Source organism: Nycticebus coucang, chromosome 8, assembly GCF_027406575.1.
Source record: "Nycticebus coucang isolate mNycCou1 chromosome 8, mNycCou1.pri, whole genome shotgun sequence".
Taxonomy (NCBI): Eukaryota; Metazoa; Chordata; class Mammalia; order Primates; family Lorisidae; genus Nycticebus; species Nycticebus coucang.
Window position 1 is genome coordinate 41,839,031 of NC_069787.1, and position 26,772 is coordinate 41,865,802.

Genomic DNA, 26,772 nt, shown 5'->3' on the forward strand with positions numbered 1-26,772 from the left:
AGTGACCAGTTAGGACCCCTGGTGCTCTCCAGATGAGGCCTCTTCAATTTGTGGACTGTGATTGTGGTTTGGGTTCTGTTTGTGTTCCTAAATGAAAGACTAATGTTTGGAATAATTGGTAGTATCCCAATTCCCCTCAGAATGAGATTAGAATCTCAAATGGAAACCAAGTGCATGGAACTAGATCCAACAATATCACCTATCTGAGACACAGATTAGTTTTTAATCAATCCAGTATTTTCAAGAACTGGGGGCAGCTGAAGGCAATTTAGAAACTCTCTTTCCCAGAAATCGTATTTTGGGATTCTAGGGTGATTCCACAACTTAATTGCTACTTATGACAACTGCTTATTTTTCAGTGTCCAGAGGCATCTGCTAACACTATCTTGAACGAAGTGACCTGCTTAAGACAGGAAGAAAAGTTACACATCCTGATACTCTGATAGGTTTGACTACACAACAAATCTGCCTGATGTCAGAGTGGGAAGGAAGGAGGCTACCTTTAAGAGCATATGACTGAGACCCACAGAGACCTCGCTCTGCCTCATACTAGCTGGTTCCCAGTAGCCCAACCTCTCTGGACCTCAGTTTTTCCATCTTTAAAATGGGGTCAAGAGAATCTACTTGTCAGGCTGTTGCATGGGTTTGTTGAGGTAACAACTATAAGGTTCTTAACATAGTTCCTTTTATAGTTATTGTAAATAAATCATAATAAATTACAATAGACATCCTTGAGGAAAAGATAGCTAACAACTGCAGGCTAATCACTGGATTGTTACTTTTTTGTTTGTTTTGTCTTGAAAGCCCTCCTTATCCCTTAACAGGCTTCCTTTGTTTCTCTTAAGTTAACATTTAAAAACAAACTTGCCCACAAACATTAAGGTATGTGCTCTGTTTTTGCTGGCCCCTACTGTCTTGTGTTGACTCTGTCACAGGAGAGCTCCCCTACAGCTGGCAACATCTGTGGTCAAAATGGTGAATGGGGGCCTTAGCAATTAAGTGGGGATTGAAGCGGCCTCAGGAGCCCCAGGGTCTCACTGGTTGGCCTGTGGCCAAGGAATTGGATGCTTCCTTGTGTCTCACCTGAAGGCTCATAACAGTGAGGCGGCGGGCATCATCAGAGGGCGCGATGACTGGCACCAGGTAGGGGCTGTCGGGGATGTGTTCATCGTTGAATTTGATAGACACCTCGTAGTTACCTGTGAGGACAGGAAAGAGATTCTGAAGAGGTGGTTCCAGAGTGTCCTATTGCTTCTTACCTAGTGCTAAAATGCCTCCAGAGAGACCCAGCCCTCCTTAATGGCCACAACTGCTTGGTCAAGAGAGGATCACCTAGCTGTTTCTGGGCCAATATGATTTTCTTATTTGGACAAGGCCAGGGATTTTTTTTTTTTTTTTAAGACAGAGTGTTACTATGTTGCCCTCGGTAGAGTGCTGTGGTGTCACAGCTCATAGCAACCTCAAAGTCTTGGGTCCTCAAACTACGGCCCGTGAGCTACATGTGGCGGTGTGATTGTATTTGTTCCCGTTTTGTTTTTTTACTTCAAAATAAGATATGTGCAGTGTGTATAGGAATTTGTTCATAGTTTTTTTTTAAACTATAGTCTGGCCCTCCAACAGTCTGAGGGACAGTGAACTGGCCCCCGGTTTAAAAAGTTTGAGGACCCCTGGAAGCAATTCTCTTGCCTCAGCCTCACAAGCAGCTGGGACCACAGGTGCCCCCCACAACACCTGGCCATTTTTTTGTTGTAGTTGTCATTATTGTTTAGCTGGCCCAAGCCGGGTTCGAACCCGCCAGCCTGGGTTTATGTGGCCGGTCCCCTACCCACTGAGCTAGAGGCACCACCAAGGCCAGGAATTCTTAACCTGGGTCCACAGGGTCCCCAAATTATCTATGTATAGAATTCAGGATATCCATGAACTTGAGTGGGAAAAAAAATGACATCTTTATTTTCACTAGTCTCTAACCAAAATTTACCACTTCCTTTCTTTAAAACTATCAACGAGAAATCATAGCACATTTAGATATACCTGTGACTTGTATCACCAATAAAAATCACAGATATTTTTATATCATTTAAAAGTGTTACAAGTATCTTAACATATCATTTACACTTACCATTACTTTGAAATTAAGGGAGTTAATAAACTGACACCAAATCTTATGAATTATGAATTTCATATTAATGAAAACATACATGTTTCTACATATGTTGCATATTTGTTCTTATAATGTTTTGAGAACTATATTTTAACAGAATTGATTTCCTTTGTAATCAGATGTATTTCATTTTATATGCTTTGAAACATTATCCTGAGAATGCTTGCCAGATGCCAAGAGTCATTGGCACACTATAGGTCAGGGGTCCTCAAACTACAGCCCGTGGGCCACATGAGGCGGTGTGAATTGTATTTGTTTCCGTTTTGTTTTCTTACTTCAAAATAAGATATGTGCAGTGTGCATAGGAATTTGTTCATTTTTTTTTTAAACTATAGTCCAGCCCTCCAACAGTCTGAGGGACAGTGAACTGGCCCCCTGTTTAAAAAGTTTGAGGACCCCTGCGTATAGGTTAAGAACTCCTGCTCTCTGGAGCTCGGGTGCTGAGGCCCCTCTTCTGGGGCAGCCAGCCATGGGTCATGATGGCAGAGACAGAGGCTGGTCAGTAGAAAGAATGATGCAACTGAATGAAAGCAAGAAGCAGAGAGGCCAACAGAGAATGATGAGAGATGAGGGTAAGGATTTCCACCCATGGAGGGCTGGTGGTATTTCCTGCAGGCAGATTTCTGGAGCCTCTCTCATATGCCCACATACATATAGTCCTCATTTACTTGAGCTAGCTTGATAGGTTTCTGCTCCTTGCAACCTAACCATTTTCAAACAAGAAAAATGTTCTCCTGAAACCCTCGGTACATACCAGGCTCTTGGGCAATATAAGACACACCACATGACCCGTTTTTATGGTCATCGAATGTAATCTCGGCCTTACTGGGGCCCTCGACAGCGATGGAGAGGCCCCCGGCGCCTGCCTCCCGGGTCCAAATGCTGAACTCGGCTGAGAGCGAAGAAATACCTGGTTAGTGACCATGCCCAGTAGAGCCCCTGCCCCTCTTTTGTTTAAACCTGCAGTGCTGGGTTTGAACAGCCCTTTCCTTTTTCTCTAACCTCAAGCAAAACCCAAGCAAGGGCCTCTGCTGAGGTTTCCCAAGCATCATCAATGGTAACTAAGTTAGGAGAAAATTGGCATCTTTTAAATATACCAAAATCAAGCCAGAAAAAGAGGAGAATGTTCAGTTTTTCCCCCTACAGATCTTCCCACTAGCAGTGACTATGAGAAGGGACCTTTACGGTTGATTTTGTAGCATTCTAGAGTGTTCTGCAGAACTTTAGCCCTGCAAGATGCTCTAGAAACAGAGTCATTACTCTGCTCCCCTCTATATGCACACTATTAAGTTATGGGCTCCAAGAAGGCTCTTAGCAAGAAAACTGCTTAGCTATGCGTAAGCAAGCAATTCCCCAACTTAGCTACAGATGCCTTGTTTTAAAGAAAGCCCCTTACTACTACCTATCAGAAGCCTTCTCTTTAGAATGGCTTCGGGTCTCATGCTGCCTAGGCTCAACTCTTACTCTTCTCAAGTGACAACTCTGCCCAGAATGCTCACCTGGGACTCCTGCCTCTCCTCTCTCCAGGCCGGGGCCCCCTGCACGGACCTTGTGGGCGCCTCCCTCACCAAGTGGCCCCACAGTGAACTGGAAGGGGCTGCCAGTTATGTGCTGCCCTCGGTACTTGACGCTGACCGTGTGAACGCCCATCTCCTGGGGCACGAACCGGACACAGTGCGAGTTCTTCCCCATGGGCACAATCTCTGCCTCGGTCACACGGCCGGAGGGGCTGGTGACGTGGGCCGACATGTCACTGCTGTCGATTTCTGAAAGAGGGTGGGAGGTTGGGAGAAGAGAGGCGGGTTAGGGTGAAGGCCCAAGGCAGGGCAGGGCACGGCACGCAGGACAAGCAGCAAAGGGCAAGGTGGCACAGCTGGCAGATGTGGGGTGCTCAGGCCTCCTCCCCTTCAGGCTGGATGCCAGCCTTCCTATGGCCAGCACCGAGGGACTAGGGCCCTTCAGGTAACCCAGCGCCAAGAGCTTTCTAGGGGCCAGGGCACTGGCACTTCTTGCCCCACAACCTTCCTGGATGAAGCTGTTAATTCTACATGGCAGCTTCCAACCAAAGCCTGAGCTGGCAGTTACAGCACATAAAGAACTAGGGTTGCTCAAATGTTTCATATTTGAGAAACATTTGAGAAAATGACAGATGGCAAAGGTGACATTGCCATCTGTCATGCTTAGACAGGCTCTTTTCCACAAGGGTAGAAAACAAGAGTCATCATCTCTTTCTTCCAAGACGCTTTGGCATTTCTTCAAGGCAACAAGACACAATGCATTTAGAGGAAAAAGTGAACACACGTCAGTCCCAATTACAAAGGGGAAACCATGCATGAGCAAAGCTTTGAGCAAACTGAAGACCAGAGGCTACACTTTCAGAAAAGCAAGGCCTCGGGTCACCACCAGCAGGGTGCAGACCAAGTCTGCTCCATGTGAGCTGCTCGTGTCATGGTAGTGACTGTGTCTGCACTGACACGGTGGGGACATGCAGGGTGTTGAGCACAGCATCACCTACGGCCAGTAGGAAACTGCACCCTCCAGCCCTACAGGATCTGGGTGGAGCAGTTCATGACTTTGAGCCCTGAGGACAGAAAAAGGAAGAGAGGTTGAGGAGAAGATCGCCTCATGTTATGGACTGAATGTTCATGTTCCTCCATTGAACCCCTACCCACCAATGTGGTGGTATTAAGAGGCGAGGCCTCTGGGAGGCAATTAGAAGAGGTCATGATGTCAGTGCAAGTGCTCCCTAATCCCAAGAGCTTGCTCACTCTACCATGTGAGGATATAAGAAGAAATTATCACTCTGCAACCTGGAAGAAGGCCCTCACCAGAACCTGGCTACGGTGGGCTTGACCTTGGACTTCCAGCTGCCACAGCTGTGAGAAACAAATTTCTATTAGGTACCATGAGTTTATGTTGTTTTTTACAGCAGTTGAAACTGAGATGGCCCACATGACCTGGGTCCTGAGGTCCTGTCTCCCACTCTAACGGATGAGAGAGGATTGTGTGGGTAATGAGGGGAAAAGCAAGTCTTCCCCAGAGTCAACCAGTCCTAAAAAACTAAAAAGAATTTAAAAATAGTCAAGGCCTGGGAGAGAAAGGGGAAATGTCTATTTTGCACAGAGATACTTGCTAGTCCCCCAAGAAACAAATAAGCCAAGAGAACAGAACAGGTAATTCATGAAATGAGACATGTAAAGCAAATGAAAGCACAGCGTAGGTCCCTAGTAATCCAAGAAATGAAACTGAAGACTCGGTACCGTACTTTTCCAGCCAACTGGCCAAAGTAAGAAGGAAAGACAGTGCCTAGGGCCAGTGGGGAACATGGAGAAACAGGCACCAATACATTCCCTGCAGGGCAGTCTGCCAGGGCATGGTCTAATGTGCACCCGACCCACATCCAACATCCAGATCACGTGATGGCAGATGTCAGAGTGGCACTGATGATAGGAGCTGAGGCACAGAGAAATGAGACCACCCAACAGAAGGTCACACGACTAGACACGAAACAGAATCTCACCAGGGCTGTTAAGAAGATGATGTGAAAGTGTTTTCTGAGATAGAAAGATAACCACGATGATGCATCTGGGCAGTACACCTGTGTGATGGAAACTGAGTACACGTGTCGGGGAGGATGGAGCCAGCCAGGGTCCAGCTCTAGCCTTAACTGTGAACCATAATCTCCTTGGGTGGTGGAATATGAAGTGACACTTACTCCCCCCATCTTGGGGCACATGGACTATTTATGATCACTAATGATCAGTATGGCTCTGAATGTGTCTCGACCCTACAGCAATGAGGCTTTTACCATGTTTACACATGGCCCAATGTTGACATGTAAAACGAGAAGAATTCCTCTATTACAGCCAGAAAGACAGAATCAACAAACATGGGACACATTAGGAAGGATGGAGGACACAGTGTAGGAAAATCAGCCCCTCCCCTCTCTAGGAGTTCACAGCATGAGCTTCATCTGAAGACTATTTAAATTTTTCTTCTCTGTAGAATTTGTGCAACTCCACAGCACGTGCCAGCTTCTGGTCAGAGGAATCTCAAAACTTTCATTTAAGCAGTAAATTCTCTTTGGGAAGATTCTTTACGGCACATTTTAGACAACTGGGTGGCCTGCCAATGGTTAATGGTGCCCCTCATGGAGTAATTCCCTACAGAAGGGCTAGATGTGGCCACCCGGCTTTGCAGCACTGCCCTCAATCTAACTGTAGCAATGAAAGATGAATGGAAATATTAGAAGGATGGCATCTGGCCACCACTTCTTAAATACTTCTGGATGTTGCCATCAGCAGAGCCAGTTTTCTCACTGACATTATTCTATTCAACAGATAGTAAATTTAAAAATCTAGAAACATATCTATGTTTTCCCCCATGTGACACACAATAAAACTATTCTCATTCAGAAGAAGAAAAAGGTGGCAGGTAAACAGATTTATTTTTCTTGGATGGGCCTGTATGAAAATAAATAGAATATAATAAAGTGAAATGAAATAAAAAGGTTACCACAGAACATAGTATGTTCTGGAACATGCCTGGACTTGGTTCCCAAAGGTGCACTGCCGTGCTGCTGCCCTCCCCACCCATCCCCCTGCACACCTGGGATCTTCAGGTTCAGGTCGCAGATGCTCCCAACGGTGGCCACAGATGGGGCCCGACTGGTACGGGTGATGCTCTCCTTGACTCTGCCTTCCCCACTGATTTTCACAGTGAATGGGCTCCCTGCCAGAACCAAGAAGGTTTCTGTGAGTAGCCCCAAGGCCAAGGCACAGCCTTTGCAGAGAGCCCAAGCATCATACAGGGCAGGTGGAGGAGCACACCTACCAGGCACATGCTCATCAGCGAACTTTGTGGAGACGATATAAACCCCAGGCACGGTGGGGAAGTAGGAAACCTTGCAGGTGCCATCTTCTAGGTCCTCGGTCTGGATGTCCACCTTGCTGGGGCCTTCCACTGCCAAGGATATGCCACCATAACCTGCAACACAGCAGCCCCAGGCTGTTCTGATAGCAGCTCCTCAGGAAGGGGGAGCTCAATGAATGCATTGCTGCATTCACCTGACCCTGGAAGTTAAAACTGGTCCTAGACGGTAGAAAAAAAGTAATGGCAGTCCCTGCTTGGAGGCAGACGAGCAGGTTTGGGGCTCTGACATAAGCTGCAGAACATGGCTTTGACCAGAGAACCCCTTCTTCAAGGATGCCCACAGAACACAGATCCTGTGCAACCAGCTGGAGAGGACACTGCCCACATGCCTCCAAGAGCCCCATGCACTGCCTCAAGGGTTTCTCATCAGCCAGACTGACAATTGGCGCCTTGAGTAGTTCAGCAGCTGTGATGGTTTAACAGCATGAGGAACCAGTAGGGAATCTCTCTAGCCCCCTCCCCTGGGATTGTGACTTTGGAATCACCAGCATAGCTGTCAATCAAGAGGAAATAGCAAGCTTGGGAGATACCCAATCAAACGCAAACCATCACTAAGAGGGAACAGAAAGAGATGCCTTATTTCCATGAAAGCTCTGCTCAGATGAGCATAATCTTGGCCAGCACTCTGGGAAGCCGAGCACAATGGTGGGAGGGTAGATAATAAAACAGGTCTTTGAGTCATTGCAGCTCTGAGTTCAAATCCCAGAACAGATGGGACTATAACCCTTGTGATCCTCAGTTTCATCTATAAAACAAGGATAAGACCTATTTTACCAAAGGTCATGAGTCTAAAATGATGGATATTCAGAAGAAAAAGGAAGTTGGTAGGATAAAAAGAGGCAGCAGATTGAGCAAAAAGAAGCCAGTTCCCACAAGCTCTGGGTCCCCTGGGATCACCTCCACAGACCTGCATCTCTCGTGTCCACGATGAAGTCAGACATCTCAAAAGTCCGGCCTTCTAACAGGCCACGGCCATAGACTTTGGCTCGACGGGCATCACCGATCTCAGACTGGACCACCATGATGGACACAGGACTGTTGGCCACATGGTTGCCATTCTTCTTGATGCTGACCAGGTGTTCACCCACTTCTCGGGGAATGAAGGAGATACCTGGACCAGAGCACAGAGATTGGGAGTGTAAGTCCGGGGGGAGAAGGGCACAAGAAGACACAATGAAGAACGGAAATGTGACTTCTTTCCTGACTTCCGACAACCTGAGTTCCAAGAATGGGAACATCATAGTGCAGAAGCACACTTGGACTTTCACCACATTTCAGCCAGCAGAAGGCTAATCAATGATGCTCAGTGTACCATCAATGTTCCAAGAAAGGACTACGGGAGTCCCAGTCTCCCGCCTGAGCTCACCAATGTGGTTGTTGGGCAGCCTCTTCAGGAGACAGGGCTCATCACGGCCAGATGGAGCCTTAATGCTGGCTGTCAGGGAGCTGAGGTCAGTCTCGCTGATGTCAAGCAGGAAGTCGGCGGCAGAGCCCAACTTCACCTGGGAGCATCGTCTGCTGTCATCTAGGAAACAGTCCCCCAAGAAGGCTCCTGTGACAGGTGGTCACTCCAACCCTCCAGAGACCCCACGACACATGCTCTTCTGAGATGGACAGGCAGGAACTCAATACCAAAAGGTAAGTGAAAAAATGAGAGTTGGACAATGGGCAGTCCTGACCAACAACAAATATCTGGTACTTCTGCCTGGTTACAGGGAAGACCAGGAGCTGGCAGGACCTGGAGACCTGAGTTCTCAGGGGCTACTTTTTAAAGGAATCTGTAGCATTGCAAGGCATCTCCCACTTGCCTGCCATGCCCAGGGGCATTTCTCAGGCAAATAATGCCCACAGTCCACACAGTATTACTGGGTGCCCCACAGACTGGTCTAAAGGCTGTGGGGATGAGAAAGAACCTTGCGTGTGAATCTTCCCATGAAGATTCACCCATGAAGAGTATGATCTGGACACAGACAGCAGAACAGAGGTTAGGAGCATGGGCTTGGAATTGGGTAACCTGGATCTGAATCTCAGAATGCTCACATGTGAATTCTGTTAAGCTACCACCTTGCCAAGCCTGTTTCCCATCTGTAAAAGTGACAGCAGAAAATGTGCCTTGCAGTAATGCTGAAGGGCAGCTCTGAGTTCCCGTACTCACACAGTAGTGCTATTTGTACGCCTCCATCTGAAGGCTTGCTCTTTGCACGCTCAAGGCACACTGGCACAAAATACGTGCCCTTAAAGTGGTAGCTCTTGTTTTTCCCTGCAGTCCAAAGATAGATTTGCAACCCCATTCCTTCTCAAGGAGTCTCTGAGAAACCTAAACTCAAACAGACATCCAGCCTGCTGTCCCTGGTCTGAGGAGAAGGGTGGCTGTTGGGGACCATATTCCTACAAGCCAGGCAATCCTACCTGTGATCTTGGCTGTAAAGGGGCTGCCAGGGATGTGCTTGTCATTGTACTTGACCAGAATGCTGTAGTCGCCTGGCAGGGTGGGCAGGTAGGTCACTGTGCACGTCCCATCTTTGTTGTCAATGCAGCTGATTTCAGCCTTTGAGGGCCCCTCAATGGCCAAGTCCAGACCACCTGTGAGTGTGAGCAGGGAGGGAGTGAGGATTAGGAAAAGAGAGTTTCACTGTTCCAAGAGGGATAACAATTCATCCAGGGCAGCTCTGATGCCAGGGAAACAGACTGGTATACTCACTGCATGTGAGTCATGGGCAAGAGGTTCATGTCAGAACAAAGCAGTCCACCTGGTACAAATGCCCATGAAGAAGACACCCCAAATGTCTGAATTCTTCACTATAAGCAACTCTCAGGTTGCATGGGACAAGAAAAGGATGGAGTCCTACATGCTAATCACACATAGGGAATGGGAACCAATTGAGGTTGTTGCTGCAGTCGGCTGCTGGATGCCACCGTGGAAATCCCACTAGGACCACAGATTTAGGCATCTCCATGAATGTAGTGGGCATGGGCACAGAGTTTTATCTAGAAGGGCCACTAAATAAGTCCTGTGGATACATGTACAAAAAGATCAAAAGTATCACCAACCAAAGCACACTTAAATTCCAGATGAGTCACATAAAATATTTCATAGCATGAATCTGATTTCAAATGGAACACAGAGGACTTCAAAATTTTCTGCTTTGGGGTAGGAGACAGAGTAGCCCTATAGAAAAGACAGATTTATGTGAGAGAAAAGAAAAGAAAAATACTACCATTCAATAGTCTTATTTTTAAAAGATGCTCTGGAACTGTGTCCACTTAACTCTTCAAACGGGAAGCTAGAAATACATAAACATGTAAACCACACAGTACCTTCTCCTGCGTCCTCGGTGACGATAGTGAAGGTGGCGGTTTTGTTGGCCACTCCATATACCAGGCCCGGGCCATATGCAGAAACACTCCCGCTGTTGGGGTAGTTCACGTAGAACTGGAGTGGGCTCTCTGGGTTTGCAAAGACACAAAAGAAATGGGGACTCATTAAGGGTGAAGGAATACTCCCACCCAACTGGAGTCTTAATGTTCACCCATCTGAAAGCAGGTTTGGTGCCTCCTAAGCAGAGGCAGAAGACGAAAAGAGATGGTAGTGTACCTCACCATCCCAGCACAAGTGAGGGCGTCCACTCAGTATTATTCCTTCACTATAACAAAAACAATCCCCAAGTCTGTTAAATGGGGTTAAAGCAAAAGAACCCAACTCAACTTGGCAAATAGAAGGTAACATCTGAACAGTATGGAGAAATTACCTACAACTAGAGAGAATATAACTGGGAAGGTCTTTTTGGAAGGCCATTTGCTTTAAGGCTTGGCCAGGCACTGCTGGCTCATGCCTGTAATCTTTGGGAGGCCAAGGCAAAATGATTGCTTAAACTCAGGAGTTGGAGAACAGCCGGAGCAAGAGTGAGACCCTATCTCTTCCAAAAATAGAAAAACTTAGCTGGGCGCGGTGGCGCATACCTGTGATCCCAGCTACTTGGGAGGCTGAGGCAAGAGGATAAGTTGAGCACAGAAGTTTAAGGTTGTTGTGAGCTATGATGATGCCACTGTGCTCTACTCTGTCTTGAGACAAAAAAATTTAAAAATCAAACAAAAAAACATAATGCCCCATCAGGGGAGCTACCCCTAGGAATGGGCCCCACAAAGGTCCTCCCTGCCCATGGCATTCCTAGCCCTATGCAAGCACTTTCATTTTGGCAGCCTTCAGGTACAAATGAGGAAAAGATTCCATGTCCAACAATAGGGGGCTGGTTAAACAAATGCTGGTCTATTCATGGGCTGTTAAAAAGAATGGGGGAGATCTGTGTATACAAACTTGAGAGATTATCCACAATGTGCTGCATTAGAAAAGAAAAAGCAAGTTTCTACAAAATACTAATAAGATTATGCCATTTTGTTAAGGACAAAACTGAGTTAAGATTGTATGCATGTTTATAGATACAGAGAAAAATATCTAAAAAGATATATACTCACATCAGCAATGGAGGTGGAAAGCAGATGTAAGAAAGACATTTTTTCCTCTCTGTACGTCTGTTATCTTTAGAATACTTACACGCAGATAATACGTTTTTGCTTTAAACAAATATGCACACATACACACATAAACTCAAGGAAATGTCAACTCACAGAAATATCTGCAACTCCTATCATAAATGGCCAAAATCTCTCCAAAATATAAATTGCTCTTAAAAACTATATATGACAAAGGCCAATAACCCAATACAAAAACAGTACAAGAATCCAAACCTTCAGTTCACAGAAGAAAGACAAACAGCATTTTAACATACAGAAAGTTGCTCAACCTTATTCATTAGAGAAATACAAATAAAGCAACCCTGTGATACTGGTTTTTTTTTTTTTCCCCCCAACAATCACATTGGCAAAGATTCAAACATTTGAAAGCATATTCCACAAATTTGTGGAAAAGCAAGCTCTCTCTTCCATGGACAGTGGATGTGTGAATTGGAGCAGCCCCTGGGAAGGGCCATTTGGCAAGATCTATCAAAATCATAGGCTGGACACAGTGGCTCACACTAATAGTCCTAGCACTTGGGAGGCAAGGTGGGAGGACTGCTTGAGCCCAGGAGTTGGAGGCTCCTGTAGGGAGGTATTGTCACGCCTGCATTCCAGCCTGGGCAACACAGCGAGACCTTGCTCTCTAAAAACACTATAAATAAATAAATAATTTAAAACGTATAAAAATCATAGATACCTACACCTGGCCCCCAGCAATTCCTCTTCTGGTAACTAAATCCCACAGATTTGTCTCTGTGAGTATAAGGTGATGGATGCAAAAGGCTATAGACTAGTTGATGGCAGAATGTCCCCCAGTAGGGAACTGGTCAAATATGGAATGGTTCATCCAGAGGCGGGAAAGCAGTGAAGATACTAGCTTATAAATCTGTATTCCTGTTTGCAGACAGAGTTTTAAAGGTACTTAGAAATTGAACAAAAAATTAACAACTGTCAGGTTCAAGGAGATGGTTGGATGAAGGATACAGATGGGAAGGAAACCTCCCTCTGTATCATTTTTATTTTTAAACCATGTGAAATACTCAAAATACTAAATTAAAATATTTAAAGAAATATTTAAACAATTACTAAAAATAAAAAGAGGCTGAGCATGGTGGCTCGCACCTGTGATCTTAGCACTCTGGGAAGCTGAGGCAGGTGGATTGTCTAAGCTCAGGAGTTTAAGACCAGCCTAAGCAAGAGCAAGACCTTGTTTCTACTAAAAATAGAAAAACTAGCAGGTGTTTTGGTGGCGCTTGTAGTCCCAGCTACTTGGGAGACTGAGGCAGGAGGACTGCTTGACCCCAGGAGTTTAAGGTTGCTATGAGCCAGGTGGAGGCCATAGTACTCTAGCCTGGGCAATAGAGACTCTGTCTCAAAAAAAAAGTAAAAAGAGCAAAACTAACACTGTGCTGGTCAAGAGCCATTTGTCTTCTTCTGCCTCTGCCCCCGCCCCAAACCCCCATGCCACGGAGGGCTCTACAGGCCAGGCTGGAAAGTCCCTAACTGTGCCTCACATTTTTCTTAGCACTCAACTATGGCCATACTCGGCATAGTGACAAACACAAACAACCACAGACCCAAAGGCCTGCACTGTGACCCAGGACGCTGAGCTGCATCATCCCTTCTGGAAATTGGCTGGGCCTGCTGGGGTCCAAGGCTGTCTGATTTCATGCGGATGTCAACACTGCATTCCCAAGCCTGCCACTGAGAGCCATTTCCCACACAGTGGCTGACCGGAACATCCGAGAGATGCCTAGATTTCCTGGGCCCTGAACTGTGGTGTCCTGCTGGGCTTGCTGACCAGGCTGCTGAGCTCGACTTACCAGGGATATGGCTGCCCATGTATTTGATGTGCATCTCATGGAGCCCCACCTCAGTGGGTGCATATCTGACAGTGACTGTGCCATCCTTGTTGTCCACAATCTCAGGGGTGGCTGTCTTCCCAGAAGGCATATGGACCTCTCCTATGGAGCACAGGGAGACAGGGCAATGAGCCCACCAGCGACTTTCCCAAGAGAAGTTGAGCACAAGGTGTGGACGTCTTCAAAATAAAGGTTTTCAGGCCCCCAAACACGCATGTTTTCTACAACATCCAAGCCCCACAATGAGAAAACAGAGATGAATTTGCATCTTTTTTCTTTCTTGATTCTATTTGGCTTCCTCAAACTATAGCAGGCAACTTGTAAGAAAGAGTTTTCTACAACTGGCAAATTCAAGCTCGAACAGGATTTAAGTATAGCGTGAACACAAAGAGAAGCAGGCATTAAGAAGCTGGGGAGAGAAAGTAACTCTTACACAACACACCTCAGTGTCAAAGTCACATTTGGACAAGTCAAAAAAAGGCAGGGAAAAAAGGAGCAAACAGGAACCTGACAGTTGAGAGGCAGCTAAACACAGCAGTTTGTAACCCAGAGGGAATCACAAGCCCTCCCAAGAAAGTAATTCAAGTTGTAAATGAACCACTTCTTCAGAGAAATACATGAGAAACGTGGAATATTCTGCAACCTCAGGGGTGCATGGACCAGCACACTCAACCAAAAACCAGGAACATGGTTAAGGAGTCTGGGTCTGGGGGACAGTGGAACGTTGTCAGGAGAGCTGGTGTCAGCAAGTGAGAATGAGGCAGCTTTCGGGACAAGTGCTTACCAGTGATTTCTCCTTTCCTGACTGCGAACGGAATGACCAGGTCAAAAGGCTTAAACCCTAGACCGTTCATGTCACTCACTGGGACATAGGCCTCTTCGGTCACCTAAAAACAGGAAAACGGTGGTCACTGGTAAAGCAGAAGATAGTGTGGGCCGGTGAAGCTACAAGGTGAGCTGCTGGGAATTCTGCAACCAGTGAGGCCGAGCCTTAGGGTATGGCTGCCAGGATGGTGTGGGCTTTGTTGGATGGCCCTGGGCCCGGGGCAAAAGCTGAGGACTGAAGTCATGCTAACCAATTGCTAGAAATCACTCGGATTTTACTGTTTGTAAAATTCCCAGCAGTGCCCACGGGAAAGTAGAAAAGTGAGAGACAGCAATGTCTATGTCCCAAGAGGCTCCACCTGAAAAGGTTTAGTTGCCTGTGGCCTGGAAAAGAAGGTGCGTTTTAAGTGGCAGAGAGTAGCAGCAGGTGGCTTTCCCCCTGAACAGAAACCAAATGTGCAGGTGGTGGCTTGAGAGTCAGCAGGAGGGCTGTGGACAGCTGTCCATCTTTCTCCTCAAACATGGAGACAAACTGCACCCAGCATGATCACAGACATGATGGCTGGCGATTCGTGGAGCACGGACGGTGACGCGAAGGTGATCTTATTACAGAAAAAGCAGGGATTATTGTGATCAGTGGGGGACACACCAATGACCAGGACACCCACAGGGCTTAAGCAACCCCCAGAAGCAGGCGGCAGCTTTTCTGAAATGAAGGTTGAGTAGACACAGAAATGCAAAAAAGGGAAAAGAACGAAAATGTACCCAGGGCCTGAATCCAGGGGGACATGCATTTACCGGTGCCTCATCCACAGCCGTGACTTCCCCATCCGTGGCCTGGTTGATGGCAAATGGAGATTAGTTGGGAATCACATGGGGGGACACTGCTATTCGGTAGATTGTACAAGCCGAGAGGGGCTTGTGCCACTGCTCCATCTTGGACAACAGTGAGCAGCTCCTCTCATGGGAGGCTGCTTTCCTACTATCCTTTTGGGAGGCAAATTGGTGTTCTCTCTTCAAATGTCAAAGGCACGTGTCCTTTGAACCCACAACCCCACTTCTAGGAAGCAGGCCTACACTGGCAGGAGACTCCATAGATAAGTGGTGTGTGTAAGGTACTTTACGGGAGCCATTTGCAGTGGTGAAAAACTGAAGCCACCTAAGGTGCATGTATAAGGGCACTAATAAAAAAAATTATGGCAAGTTTGTGCAGCACAATGCTGAACAGCTACTGGGGAGAGGTGGTACGAATCAGTACGGGGAGAACAGCACACTGGGGGACGGAAGCGAGCTGCAAAGCCACGTGCATGGTTTGGTCTCATGTACAAAAACTGGGCTGTCTGTTGGGAGCAGAGAAAAACTCACACTCCTCATCTCTGCAGCATGGTATCAGCAAACAGGTCTCTTTTTACTTTGTACTATGTTTTTTGTTTTTTTTTTTACTTTTTACTTTTACTATGTACAGTAGTTAATGTTTTCAATGTTTGCTTCAATTCATTTTTTAAAAATCTTAGATTTAATGCTCCTGATTCAACTGACCCAACAAGGAGGGGAGCCCTATCAATAATCCCTTCTGCCTTAACAAAGAAGAACCAGGCCGGGCATGGTGGCCCACACCTGTAATTCTAGCACTCTGGGAAGGTGAGGTGGGAGGATCGCTTGAGCCCAGGACTTCAAGACCATTCTGAGCAAGAGTGAGACCTCATCTCCATTAAAAATAGAAAAATTAGCTGGGTTGTGGTAGTGGGTATCTACAGTCCTAGCACTTTGGGAGGCAGAGGCAGAAAGGTAATTTGAGCCTAAGAGTTTGAGGTTGTAGTGAGATATGATAACGCCACTGCACTCTAGCCTGAAGACAGAGCAAGATCCTATCTCCAAAGGGGGAAAACATCAGAAACCTCCCCCACAGAGGAAGCCCTATGTGTCTATGTTAACTCCTTTTTGTGTATCTTAGGATCTGCAGAAAGGGCTTCCCTTACAAAGACAGCTTTGTGAGTGGCTACATTTGGAACAGCCTTATCCTTTGCTTATAGAGCCTGCCCACATTGGGACTACACAGGACACACTAGCCAGGAGGAAGATCTTTCAATGCTTAAGGGAGAGCCTTTAATCTAGGACTTGTTAATAGCAATAGGCAGGTAAGTTGCTCATGCATGACCCCATGGGCCATGTGTGTGATGCATTTAACTCAACTAGCCTGCGAGGCTCCCTGAGGCATTTGCTGTGACTACAGAAGGAACAACTTTTGTCCAGTGAACAGGAAGTGCTGGGTGCCTGTATCCTTTTGGCTTCAAACCTAGCAGGGAAATTTACCCAGCTGAAGCCAATGAACAGAAAGTCAGTCCACCTAGGTAAGGCTGGGGAAAGCTGACCCAGCCAGGTACCATGGATGATCATCCCTTTCTGCCTTCAGTGGTCAGGGGGCAGTGTATTTACACAAAGTATCCTTGCCTTGTGTGTATTCAGGGCCTAGGGGACATTTATTCCTAATGAGTCTGGAAGCATGCACATTAGAGCTGTCATCTACCTGTTAAAATTATATTTTCCCACTGATTTTCTCACTCAGATCCTCCCAGGAGGGCCATGGACTCTGCCCAGTGGTTGTTTGCTCTTCCATTCTGCCCAGTTCTAGCCAGCCAGATAAAACCTGCTCTGGCATAAAAACAAGTTCTTAAAATTATAACTGGGAGCTTTATCTGGAAATAAGAACATAAACTTTCTAGCTGCATTTCTTTTTCCCTGCAGGAGAGAAACACTTCCAAATGAACAATGTCAAAAGTTGACAAGTGTTTATGTATTTGAGACATAAAAGAGCCTCCAGACCTCTGGCACGATGTTTACAGATAAACAAATGTCTATGGAAAGGGGGAAAAAAAAAGCTACAACAGATTATAGACTACTTGGAATAAAGTCCTAAGGCTTCTGTTTGGAATGGAGTCTTTGTGCCAAATAATTAGATGGTACCTTGTAGGCTGTGCACAAAGCCAGGTCATCAAGGGGCTATGAACCTTGTAGTCAAGCGTGGCTGCTGCCTGTAGCATCAAAGGACACCAGCAAGGGAGACAGCATGGCACTGGGTGTCTGTCTGGACCAGGCACCAGACAAAGGGGCCAACAAAGCTTGGTTTTGAATGTTAAACGAGGTAATGCTCTTAAGGTTCCTAATCCCATTTCTGAATGAAGAACTTTAATAATTGGAAGAAGATCACCCCAAAACTATGTGCAGCTATTATAATCAGAGGAATGTGTACAAGAAATTCAGAATTGAAAACTGAAAGGCTCTGATCATTCACTAACCAAGATGTTTGCATAACGGTGTCCTTTTATTCCAGATGTTCCCAGCTTCAAAAAACAAGGTATTCCCCCCTCGAATGTAAAGTGTGAATCTTTCTAAAACACAACTAAAGGTATCTTCAGCTCTGGGAAATCCAGACTAAACAGCATCAGGAAAGCTCTTTCCTCCAGCCATGGGGAACGGCCAGGGAGAAGGAAGGAGGACAGAATGAAAAATTGTAATGTTTTACATATAAACATTTTTCATTCTACAAGGGTATTTTTCTGATGAGTGTTATCTTTCTGAACTGGACTTAGGCCAGGATATTGCATAATTCCTTACTATGACAGACACCTTAGTGGCCAGTAAGATTCCCCCAAAACCCTCAGGTTTCTGAATTTCTAGATTACTCTAGGACTGTACTAATGTCATGACTGCTCAACAAACAAAATTTTAAAGAAAAAAAACTGGAAGAGGGCTCGGCGCCCATAGCACAGTGGTTATGGTGCCAACCACATACAACAAGGCTGGTGGGTTCGAACCCAGCCTGGGCCAGCTAAACAACAATGACAACTACAACGAAAGAAAAATAGCCAGGTGTTGTGGTGGGTACCTGTAGCTCCACCTACTAGGGAGGCTGGCAGGGGTCCTCAAACTTTTTAAGCAGGGGGCCAATTCACTGTCCCTCAGACCGTTGGAGGGCCGGACTATAGTTTAAAAAAAAAAAAACTATGAACAAATTCCTATGCACACTGCACATATCTTATTTTGAAGTAAAAAAACAAAACAGGAACGAATACAATCATACCACCTCATGTTGGCCCGCGGGCCGTAGTTTGAGGACCCCTGAATTAAGCCCAAGAATTAGAGGTAGCTGTGAGCTGTGACACCACAGCACTCTAGCGAGGGAGACGTAGTGAGACTCTGTCTCAAAAAAAAAAAGTGGAAGAGGACGGCCTCCTCGGGGTTTAACAAATGGCTGCCATCACTGTTTTTGCTAATAAACAGCATGCTCTAGAGAAGGAATTTTCCTTACCATAACAGTGAAAGGGCTGTTGGGAATATCGACACCACCAAAGCGCACGTAGATCACATAGGTGCCAGGCTTAGCAGCCGTGTAGAAAATGTCATAGGTGCCATCTTCGTTCTCAATGACGTCGGCCTCAGCCTCAGTGCCATCTGGGGTCAGAACTGTGCAGGTCACTTTCCCCTTCCCAGCAGTCTTGGCGTCAACCACAAAGCCTACTTCCTCGCCAGTTTTCACAGTGGGGGCAATTCCAGGACCTGCAGAAAAGTTCAGGAGAAGAGACTGGAAGCATCAGCCATGGATACATACCCTGGAGGCCCAAGAACAAATCATCCATGCTGTCTGCATCTGTAAACGTTAGGCTTTCAACAGCCACCATAGAGAGGAATATTCCAAAGATCACATGGGGAAGGTGTTGCTCAGGGGGTACTCCATCACCTGCATTCTAAATAAGGAGCATCTGTAAGCTCTGAGTGTCGATTAAAAGTTAGCCCTGGTTTGCCAGCATTCAAGGTTATGGGTGTAAAGGTCAACTTTCATCAACATCAAGCATATACTGGGTACTTCCTTAAGTGCCAGGTATATGTAAAGGTGAACAAGACACAGTCCCTACTCTCAAGCTGCTCAAAGTCTGGCAGGTCAGATGGATATAGGCCAGGTACCAAGAATAATAGTTCAAACTGCAGCAGAAGCACTGAGGAGGGACTAAATTATAGAAAAAAATAATCAATTATTCTTCAGAGGAATGTCTTGCAGCATGTATACTTCAAGGGTCTAAGAATTTACATCCCAGGGTTGCCACTTTGACAAAGAAAGGAAAAATGGCTGAACTCTGAAGGTTGAGTGCTCTTGGCTAGGGAAGAGTTGCGACTTCTCCCCAAACAATGACCAGTCTCTCTCTGACTTGTGGCACCCCTTTACATAGGGTGCACACAACAGCAGGGAGAAAATCATGACCTAAAAGCACACTGGCAAATATGAGCCAAGTGCATCGAGCAACAGGGAGTGGTAAGAACAGTGTGTTCAGTGAGCAGTGGTAAAGAAGACTGGAGTCAGTCTGCAGGAGGCCCTGGATGACAGACCAGAGCTATGGCCAACAGGAAGCACTCTGCTCAAGATTCTGCCTGAGCAGAGGGAGGGAATAGGGCCTGGAAAGAAGAAAGAAGCCCCACCCAACATTAATATATGCCCTTAGATTAGCAAAGACAATCTAGCTGTCATGGGCAGCTACATAAACCTAGGAGGTGGTAGATGGGCCAGTGTTTCAAAATTTCTTAATTTTTGCCATGGGTGAGCCAAAAAGGGCCATGCTGGTTGGTTCACAACTTTGCTCTAAAAACTCATACATTTTCTCCATTCAAAAGAAAATGAGAGAAGAAAAGTAGAACACATTCAGCGTGGGCTAATGTTTAGTTTTCTTATTTAAACAGAAGCAAATAAATCTGTTTCATTACAGAGTAGCAATACCCAAGCTACAAGAACTATTCTTAAAAATTGAAAGGTCCATGTGTAGGATAATATTTAGAAATAAACATATCCTACATCAAGCACACAAAGTGAATTCAGTGTGAGTTTAAAATGACTTGCTTTTCTTCCAGAGGCTTAAGGGACCTGGACCCCCTTGGGCTACACGCAGAGTTGGCTTCCTTGGAGTTATAAATTCCTTAAGCCATTTCTCTGAAGCTGTACACCCCGTGAAGCCTGAGATCAAAGGGCATGCCGCCCTTCCTCACAGATACGGGCGAGAGGGTTGACTTATGTTAACAACATATTCTCAGAGGTCTATAGCTGCTCTGCCCTGAGGAGAAGACACAGTCATATACTGAGTAAACTGAGTGAATGCTTGAAGGTATTTTTCCATTAACTCTGTTCCCCTGTGGCTACTTTCTTATGATTTTGTTTACATACCTGCCCGGACATTAGTCAGTGTTTAGAAGAAGATGTTTACTGCAAAAGTGATTATGTTGATGTGGTAACAGGATATTTTCCTTTTTAGTTGATTTCAGATAGGTAAACTGAGTAATGGTGAAACTAATAGATAATAGATTAAATGTATACGTGACTAGAAAGGTATAAAATCAAACCCCTGGGCAGCACCTGTGGCTCAGTCGGTAAGGCGCCCGCCCCATATACCGAGGGTGGCGGGTTCAAACCCGGCCCCGGCCAAACTGCAACCAAAAAATAGCCGGGCGTTGTGGCGGGCGCCTGTAGTCCCAGCTACTCAGGAGGCTGAGGCAAGAGAATCGCTTAAGCCCAGGAGTTGGAGGTTGCTGTGAGCTGTGTGAGGCCATGGCACTCTACCGAGGGCCATAAAGTGAGACTCTGTCTCTACGAAAAAGAAAAAAAAAAATCAAACCCCTAAATGAAGATCTTTGCTACACGCCATCTCATCTCGTGTAGTCCGTTTCTTGACTTAATAATTACAGGAGCGAGTTTACACCCACGGCAAAGCTGCAGTTCGTTCGTGTCTCCAGTCACACAATACCATGATAGCCAATTGCTCACATCTTAGGAACAGAAGGAACTGTGATAACTCAAATATTCATGGAGAATTCCTAAGAGGCTGATATAGGGGTTGAAGAGAAACCTAGATCCTTAAATGTGTTTCTCTAACGCCGACTTGAACTGCTCCCGAATGAATCATCAGTAACTAAACCATCTACTCATGAAAGGCAAAAATTTGCTGCTTTTCATGGGAGTTGCCCTCGTAGTTGACATCTCAACAAATGTACCCACTTCAAAAGTAATATAATAATAGTTATTATGTACGTGACACCATGTTAAGTATTTTCCATGCCTGACCTCATCTAATCTTTGCAATAACCCTGGAAACACTCTCTGATCCTTAAAAGAGCTTCTTGAATCTAAGTGTTCTCAAAAAAAGATATCAATCTACTTCTAATTGAAGCTCAGGGAGGTTGAACAACTTGCCTGGATAACACAGCTATTAAATGGCAGAAAAGAGCTCAAGCTTTCTGACTCTGAAGTTCACACCCCTGACCTTGATGCAGCCCTGTGCTCACCTGTGGCCAGGCACTTGCTGGCATCGCCTGTCTGCGTGGCCCGGATGCGGTAAGGAGAAAGTGGGATATCATCACCCCCATATGTGACCCCAATCATATAGCGTCCTGTCTTGTCAGGGATGTAGGTGACAGCATATGTGCCATCTTTATTGTCATGGACAGTGGCTCTTTTGGGTTTTCCCTCCTGGTCCTGTGGATCATAGAGAAATGTTATTTAGGATGGTGTAAAGATGTAGAAAGCATTCGTGGAAAATGTGACATGTTTTTTTCATTAATTAGTGCCTCTAGCAGGAGGAGACAATCTAGTTAACATAAACTAGTGCTGAGTTTTTTGGGTAGGGAAAGAAGAGGGCATAGATCCTTTTAACACCATGATAGACATGGTCCATCTTTAGTCATTTGTTTTTGTTCAGCGAACAGATATTGCTTCAGCTCTAAAGGCACTAAAATGCAGGGAAGTAAGGAGGCAGAGGTTCCTGCTCACACAACGTCACACACACACTCATCCTTTTTTTCTCAAGTAATAGGCCCCTAATTTTTGGCTAGGTGCACTGCTTCCAGAACAGAGGACTGACTTCACTTCCTAGCATCCTTGCCACTAGGTGCAGCCATGCAACTTGTGACCGATCCCCAACAAATGAGAAGGAAGCAGATGTCTATGAAAGCTGACTGAGGTAAGAGGCCCCTTTTTCCCCTTCCATCTTACTCCTTCCTTCTGGCCTGCCAAGTGATCTGATAGCCAGAATGCTGGAAGCCTTGTGGTCCATGAGGATACCTTAAGAACAGGAGCCACACACTAGGACAGGGAAGCAGAGAGATGGAGCCGGGGAGCTGCAGAGCACCCGGTGGCTCACCTTTGGCTTTTTCAGGAAAGAATAATCCCATGTGTTTAAGCTACTCTTATTTTAGGGTTTACTATGATATGCAGCATAACTTAGTCTTAACTGGTCTTATGAGTAATTTTAAACATTTGAAATAAAAATATAGGAATAGATATAACAAAATATATGAGATTCACCAAAAAGTGGAACCTAGAGAGTTATACCCTCAAACCTCTCAGCAAGCATGCTTCTTCTGTACAACTATTATCTCTCTGGGGGAGGGAGGGAATCTCATAAACAATTGCATCAGGTCAGAAATTGGAGAGTAAAATCCTTGCTCTTATCTCTGACCAGAATTTAAGTCTTAATAAGGTTTGTTTCAAAAAACAACTCCAAGTTACCGTTATCTGAACAGCAAGCAGGCCTTCCCCGGCATCTCTGGCATCAATTGCAAACTCCACGGGCAGGCTGGCAGGCACGCCATAGGCACTGAGGCCAGGGCCACTGGCGGTCACTTTGCTGGCATCATATGTGGGAAGGACCTTGACCTTAAAGGGACTTGATAGAGATACACACACTCTGCTTAGTAAGAGTACAAGTCAACCTAACCACATCTGATCTCTCTTACACAGAGAGATTGAAATGGAAAGAGGGATTTCTATAGCAGACAAGACAGTAAGTTAGTCAAGATGCTGTAAGTCCCACAGAAATTTAGAACCATGAGGTGGTAACCATTGTAGGATTAACCAGCTTTGCCCTGAGTGTATTACAAGAGATATATTAATAAATAGTTTTGGGAAGTTTGGGAAACACAGGTTAAATATATTTAACCCACCTTTGTCATGCTTTGTAACAATGGTCACCAAAATGGAAAGAAAATACTGGAACTTTAGTTTTAATATTTTATCTCATCTTATTCTATATTTTGTAATTATTCTGTATTTAATATGCTTTATATGGTACATGATCTATTAATAAAGCCATATACAAATATAATTTATAAATTACATATTTTTGCATAGCTAAAGCTATATGTATATCTCTATATAAAATGTGTATATTAGGAATACAGGTAAAACTTTTTCATCTTAAGAAATAAGTTTTAAAAAGGCCTCTGGCAGTTGTTCCAAGAGGTAAAGAGTTCATGTAATATTTTTTATATTGATATGAACAAGGAACAAGGTTTCTACCCCAAACCTTCTGGAAATGCTATTGCCAAACAAACCTTAAGAAGTAAATGCCTTTCTCCTAATCAGAAAACTATTTGCAGGATCACCAAAAGGAAGCCTTTGCTTAACTAATATATTCCTTATTTCTTTAAAAATTCCCAACTTCTTGGCTTGGGACCCGTAGCACAGTGGTTACAGCGCCAGCCACATACACCGAGGCTGGCAGGTTCGAACCCGGCCCAGGCCAGCTAAACAACAATGACAACTGCAACAAAAAATAGCCAGGCATGTGTCAGGTGCCTGTAGTCCCAGCTACTTGGGAGGCTGAGGCAAGAAAATCACTTAAGCCCAAGAGTTTGAGGTTGCTGTGAGCTGTGACACCACAACACTCTACCGAGCGTGACAGAGTAAAACTCTATCTCAAAAAAAATTCCCAACTTCTTAATTTTAGCTCACCTTAAAACTAAGAGAAAGAAATGGGAGGGTGGAAATAGAGCAGGAGTAGTTTCATATATCAAGGCTAGTTTATAGTAACACATGCGTGGAGCCTGCAGGGTCTGGGTCATACTTGCTGATAGGATGAATGGATTATCAGAGGAGACGGGGGTGGATAGGTTAGTGGATGGATGAATGGGTGGAGTAATGGGTGGACGGATAGTTAGATGGACAGGTAAATGAATGGATGGGTGGATGGACTGATGGAGGAAGGGAAGGGTGGATGAATGGTTGGGCAGGTGAGCCATCAGAAAAGTGTTTGCCAGTCATATATGGAGGTGGCCTGAGGCTGGTTTGGACCCATTCCCTAAGCGGTAGGAGCTTACCTTCGAGGGATCTCTTCATCAGCGTATTTAACTGAGACCATGTAAGGCCCCTCCTGAGATGGAGTGTAGGTCACTGTGTGTGTGCCATCCCCATTGTCAACCACATTCACAGGCTCCACCAGGCCTAAGAACAGAAAGATAAGAGGTCTAAGGAACTTCCTGGACCCCCCTTCACTCCACCCATGGCTGAGTTAGAAACAGAATCATCTCTATTCCCAAGGGTACTGGTTTTCATGATGAGTAATAAACATAAAGGCAAGCAGACCATAATCACAGAAATGACCCTAAGAGACACCTTTAGTTTTTTGTTGGCTAAACTACACTCAGTCTGCCCCAGAGTATAATTAAGGAGACGGCCATGCTTGCTGCCAGAGGCGAAAGCAAAGATACATGTTGCAGACACACTATATCCTTTCAAGCTGGTTAGGCATGCTTGGGATGGGGCAATTTTTCTCTATAGCTGAGAAAGTGCTGAAAAGTCCAGAACTCTAAACAGCAAAAAAATAACCAATGAGCTGGCCAGTTCAAACCTGTTGCCACCTTTAAGCAAAGGCCACTATGGTGCCAGCAAGCTGGGGCTTAGGTGCAGGGCAGGCAAGGGTGCCAATCTCGTGGGGTTAGAGATCACATTAAAGTGTAATCAAGGTACGTATTGGACTGACAGACTCCAGATCCCAGCTCTGAACGTGAGAGGCAAGGATGGGTCAACTGCAGGGGTAGGTTAATCAAAGCATGACATGCTCATTAAGCAAAGCAGATGAGGCAGGTACAAGCCAATTTTAGAAGTGAAGCTAATAGGAGGCATTTAGGTTACATAATTTAGAGCAGCGGCCAATGGTAAAATGCAAACCTGTCTCCATAAAGTCACCCTTCGGGTCACCTTTAAAAGAACTCTAAAATGGCTTTCAAGGGGCTGCGCCATGACTGGGAATCCATCTCATCAGCTAAAATTAAAGGGCTGTTATTTGAGAGTCCTCCATGATAGAGCCAGCTATCTAAGTAAAGCTTCTCTCTCTTCTCTTCTTTCTCTCCCTCTCTCATTCTCTCTCTCACTCTCAAACACACACACACACACACACACACACACACATGCAGGTCTCAAAGTTCAGTAACTTCACAGAATCAGATTCCAGCCCCATGACCTCATTTCCCCAAACCACATCTGCCCTGAGTTTCAAAGGGCATAACCTCCTGCTGAACCCCATTAAGGAGAAGATTCCTCTTCAAAGAAGGAAACCCCCATTTGCCACTTTTGTGAAGCCAAGAATACATGACTAGGGGGAAAAAAAATCCAGATTATTTAAGAAATTAGGCACGTTCTTATATGGGAGAGAAAGGCACATTTTAAATCCTGGAAAAGGAGATGTGGTCGCTTACCAGAAAAAGCCCATTTCAATGTACTTCAGGACTTTGTCCCCAAATGGCCTGCTAGCATTACCAGACCCAAATTCCAGGCTGCAAACAGGACAGGCCAAATTGCCAACAAAGCCCATTCCCCCAAAGATACCTTGCTCTCTGCGGAGTTGAGACAGCAACAAAACCATGCCTCATGTGTTCCGTGTACCTGGCATTCCCAAAGATTCTGGTGTATTCCACATGTGCACCAAGGCATCTCAAAGCATTACCACCTCCAAACCCTACCATCCACCCATACTCAGACCAACCCACTTCCTTGCAAATGCTGAAACACATAAGGAAGCAGCCACAACAATATTCCATACGAGAGCCCAAATACTACCTATTCATCTAGCTACTTACAAAAAATGAAATTAAAAAAAAATTTAGGGCCATATTACTAAATGAAGAAGGCAGACTACAGAGAAATAATAACAGAACTGCCTACCTTTAAGTAGTAACTTATACTGTTGAGCTTGAACATGGAACAGTAACTTTTTAAAGAAATTCCATTTTAAGCTCATGAATGAACTCAAAAGCAAGTACCCGCGCTGGGTCATGGCAGCCCTTGCCCAGGGCAGGTGGATGTCAGCAGGGATGATAGGACATGTACTCACCTCGTGGGCCCAGGACCCTCACTTCCAGTGGGGCCAGGCCAGCCTTGCTGCTATCAACTGTAAAGGACTGCAGGATTCGGGCTCGGACGCCTGAGCCCAGCCCAGGGCCGGCAATCTTGACCTTGCTGGGGTCCACAACATCCTTCACAGGAACCCTGAAGGGGCTGCCTAGAAAAGAGATCGTGAGACTCTGAGCATAACTTGCCAATTGGAGACCCGCCCTATGCAGTCCCTGCCCAGAATCACGCTGTCGCTACACTGGTGAGCTCCTCCCGCCTCATTCTGTATGCCCATGTTTTGATAGTTACCATCATAGAATACCTACTATGTG

At 45.5% G+C, this 26,772-nt stretch overlaps 1 protein-coding gene across 2 annotated transcripts in view; it reads right to left on the bottom strand.

The window, feature by feature from the left end:
- Window positions 1–26,772, bottom strand: part of FLNB (filamin B) — a 158,223-nt gene that overhangs the window by 10,616 nt on the left and 120,835 nt on the right. Inside the window, exons 25-41 of one of the 2 annotated variants that reach the window (XM_053600205.1) lie at window positions 26,442–26,609; window positions 24,430–24,553; window positions 22,841–22,997; window positions 21,619–21,808; window positions 18,605–18,852; window positions 15,061–15,132; window positions 14,255–14,357; window positions 13,432–13,572; window positions 10,412–10,540; window positions 9,503–9,676; window positions 8,460–8,618; window positions 8,001–8,204; window positions 6,995–7,147; window positions 6,770–6,892; window positions 3,661–3,927; window positions 2,916–3,053; window positions 1,084–1,199 (exon numbers count right to left, since the gene is read on the bottom strand). In XM_053600205.1, the coding sequence (XP_053456180.1) occupies window positions 1,084–1,199; window positions 2,916–3,053; window positions 3,661–3,927; window positions 6,770–6,892; window positions 6,995–7,147; window positions 8,001–8,204; window positions 8,460–8,618; window positions 9,503–9,676; window positions 10,412–10,540; window positions 13,432–13,572; window positions 14,255–14,357; window positions 15,061–15,132; window positions 18,605–18,852; window positions 21,619–21,808; window positions 22,841–22,997; window positions 24,430–24,553; window positions 26,442–26,609 (2,666 nt within the window). The remainder of the gene's footprint in view (window positions 1–1,083; window positions 1,200–2,915; window positions 3,054–3,660; window positions 3,928–6,769; window positions 6,893–6,994; window positions 7,148–8,000; window positions 8,205–8,459; window positions 8,619–9,502; window positions 9,677–10,411; window positions 10,541–13,431; window positions 13,573–14,254; window positions 14,358–15,060; window positions 15,133–18,604; window positions 18,853–21,618; window positions 21,809–22,840; window positions 22,998–24,429; window positions 24,554–26,441; window positions 26,610–26,772) is intronic. The other variant, XM_053600206.1, reaches the window with a different exon arrangement.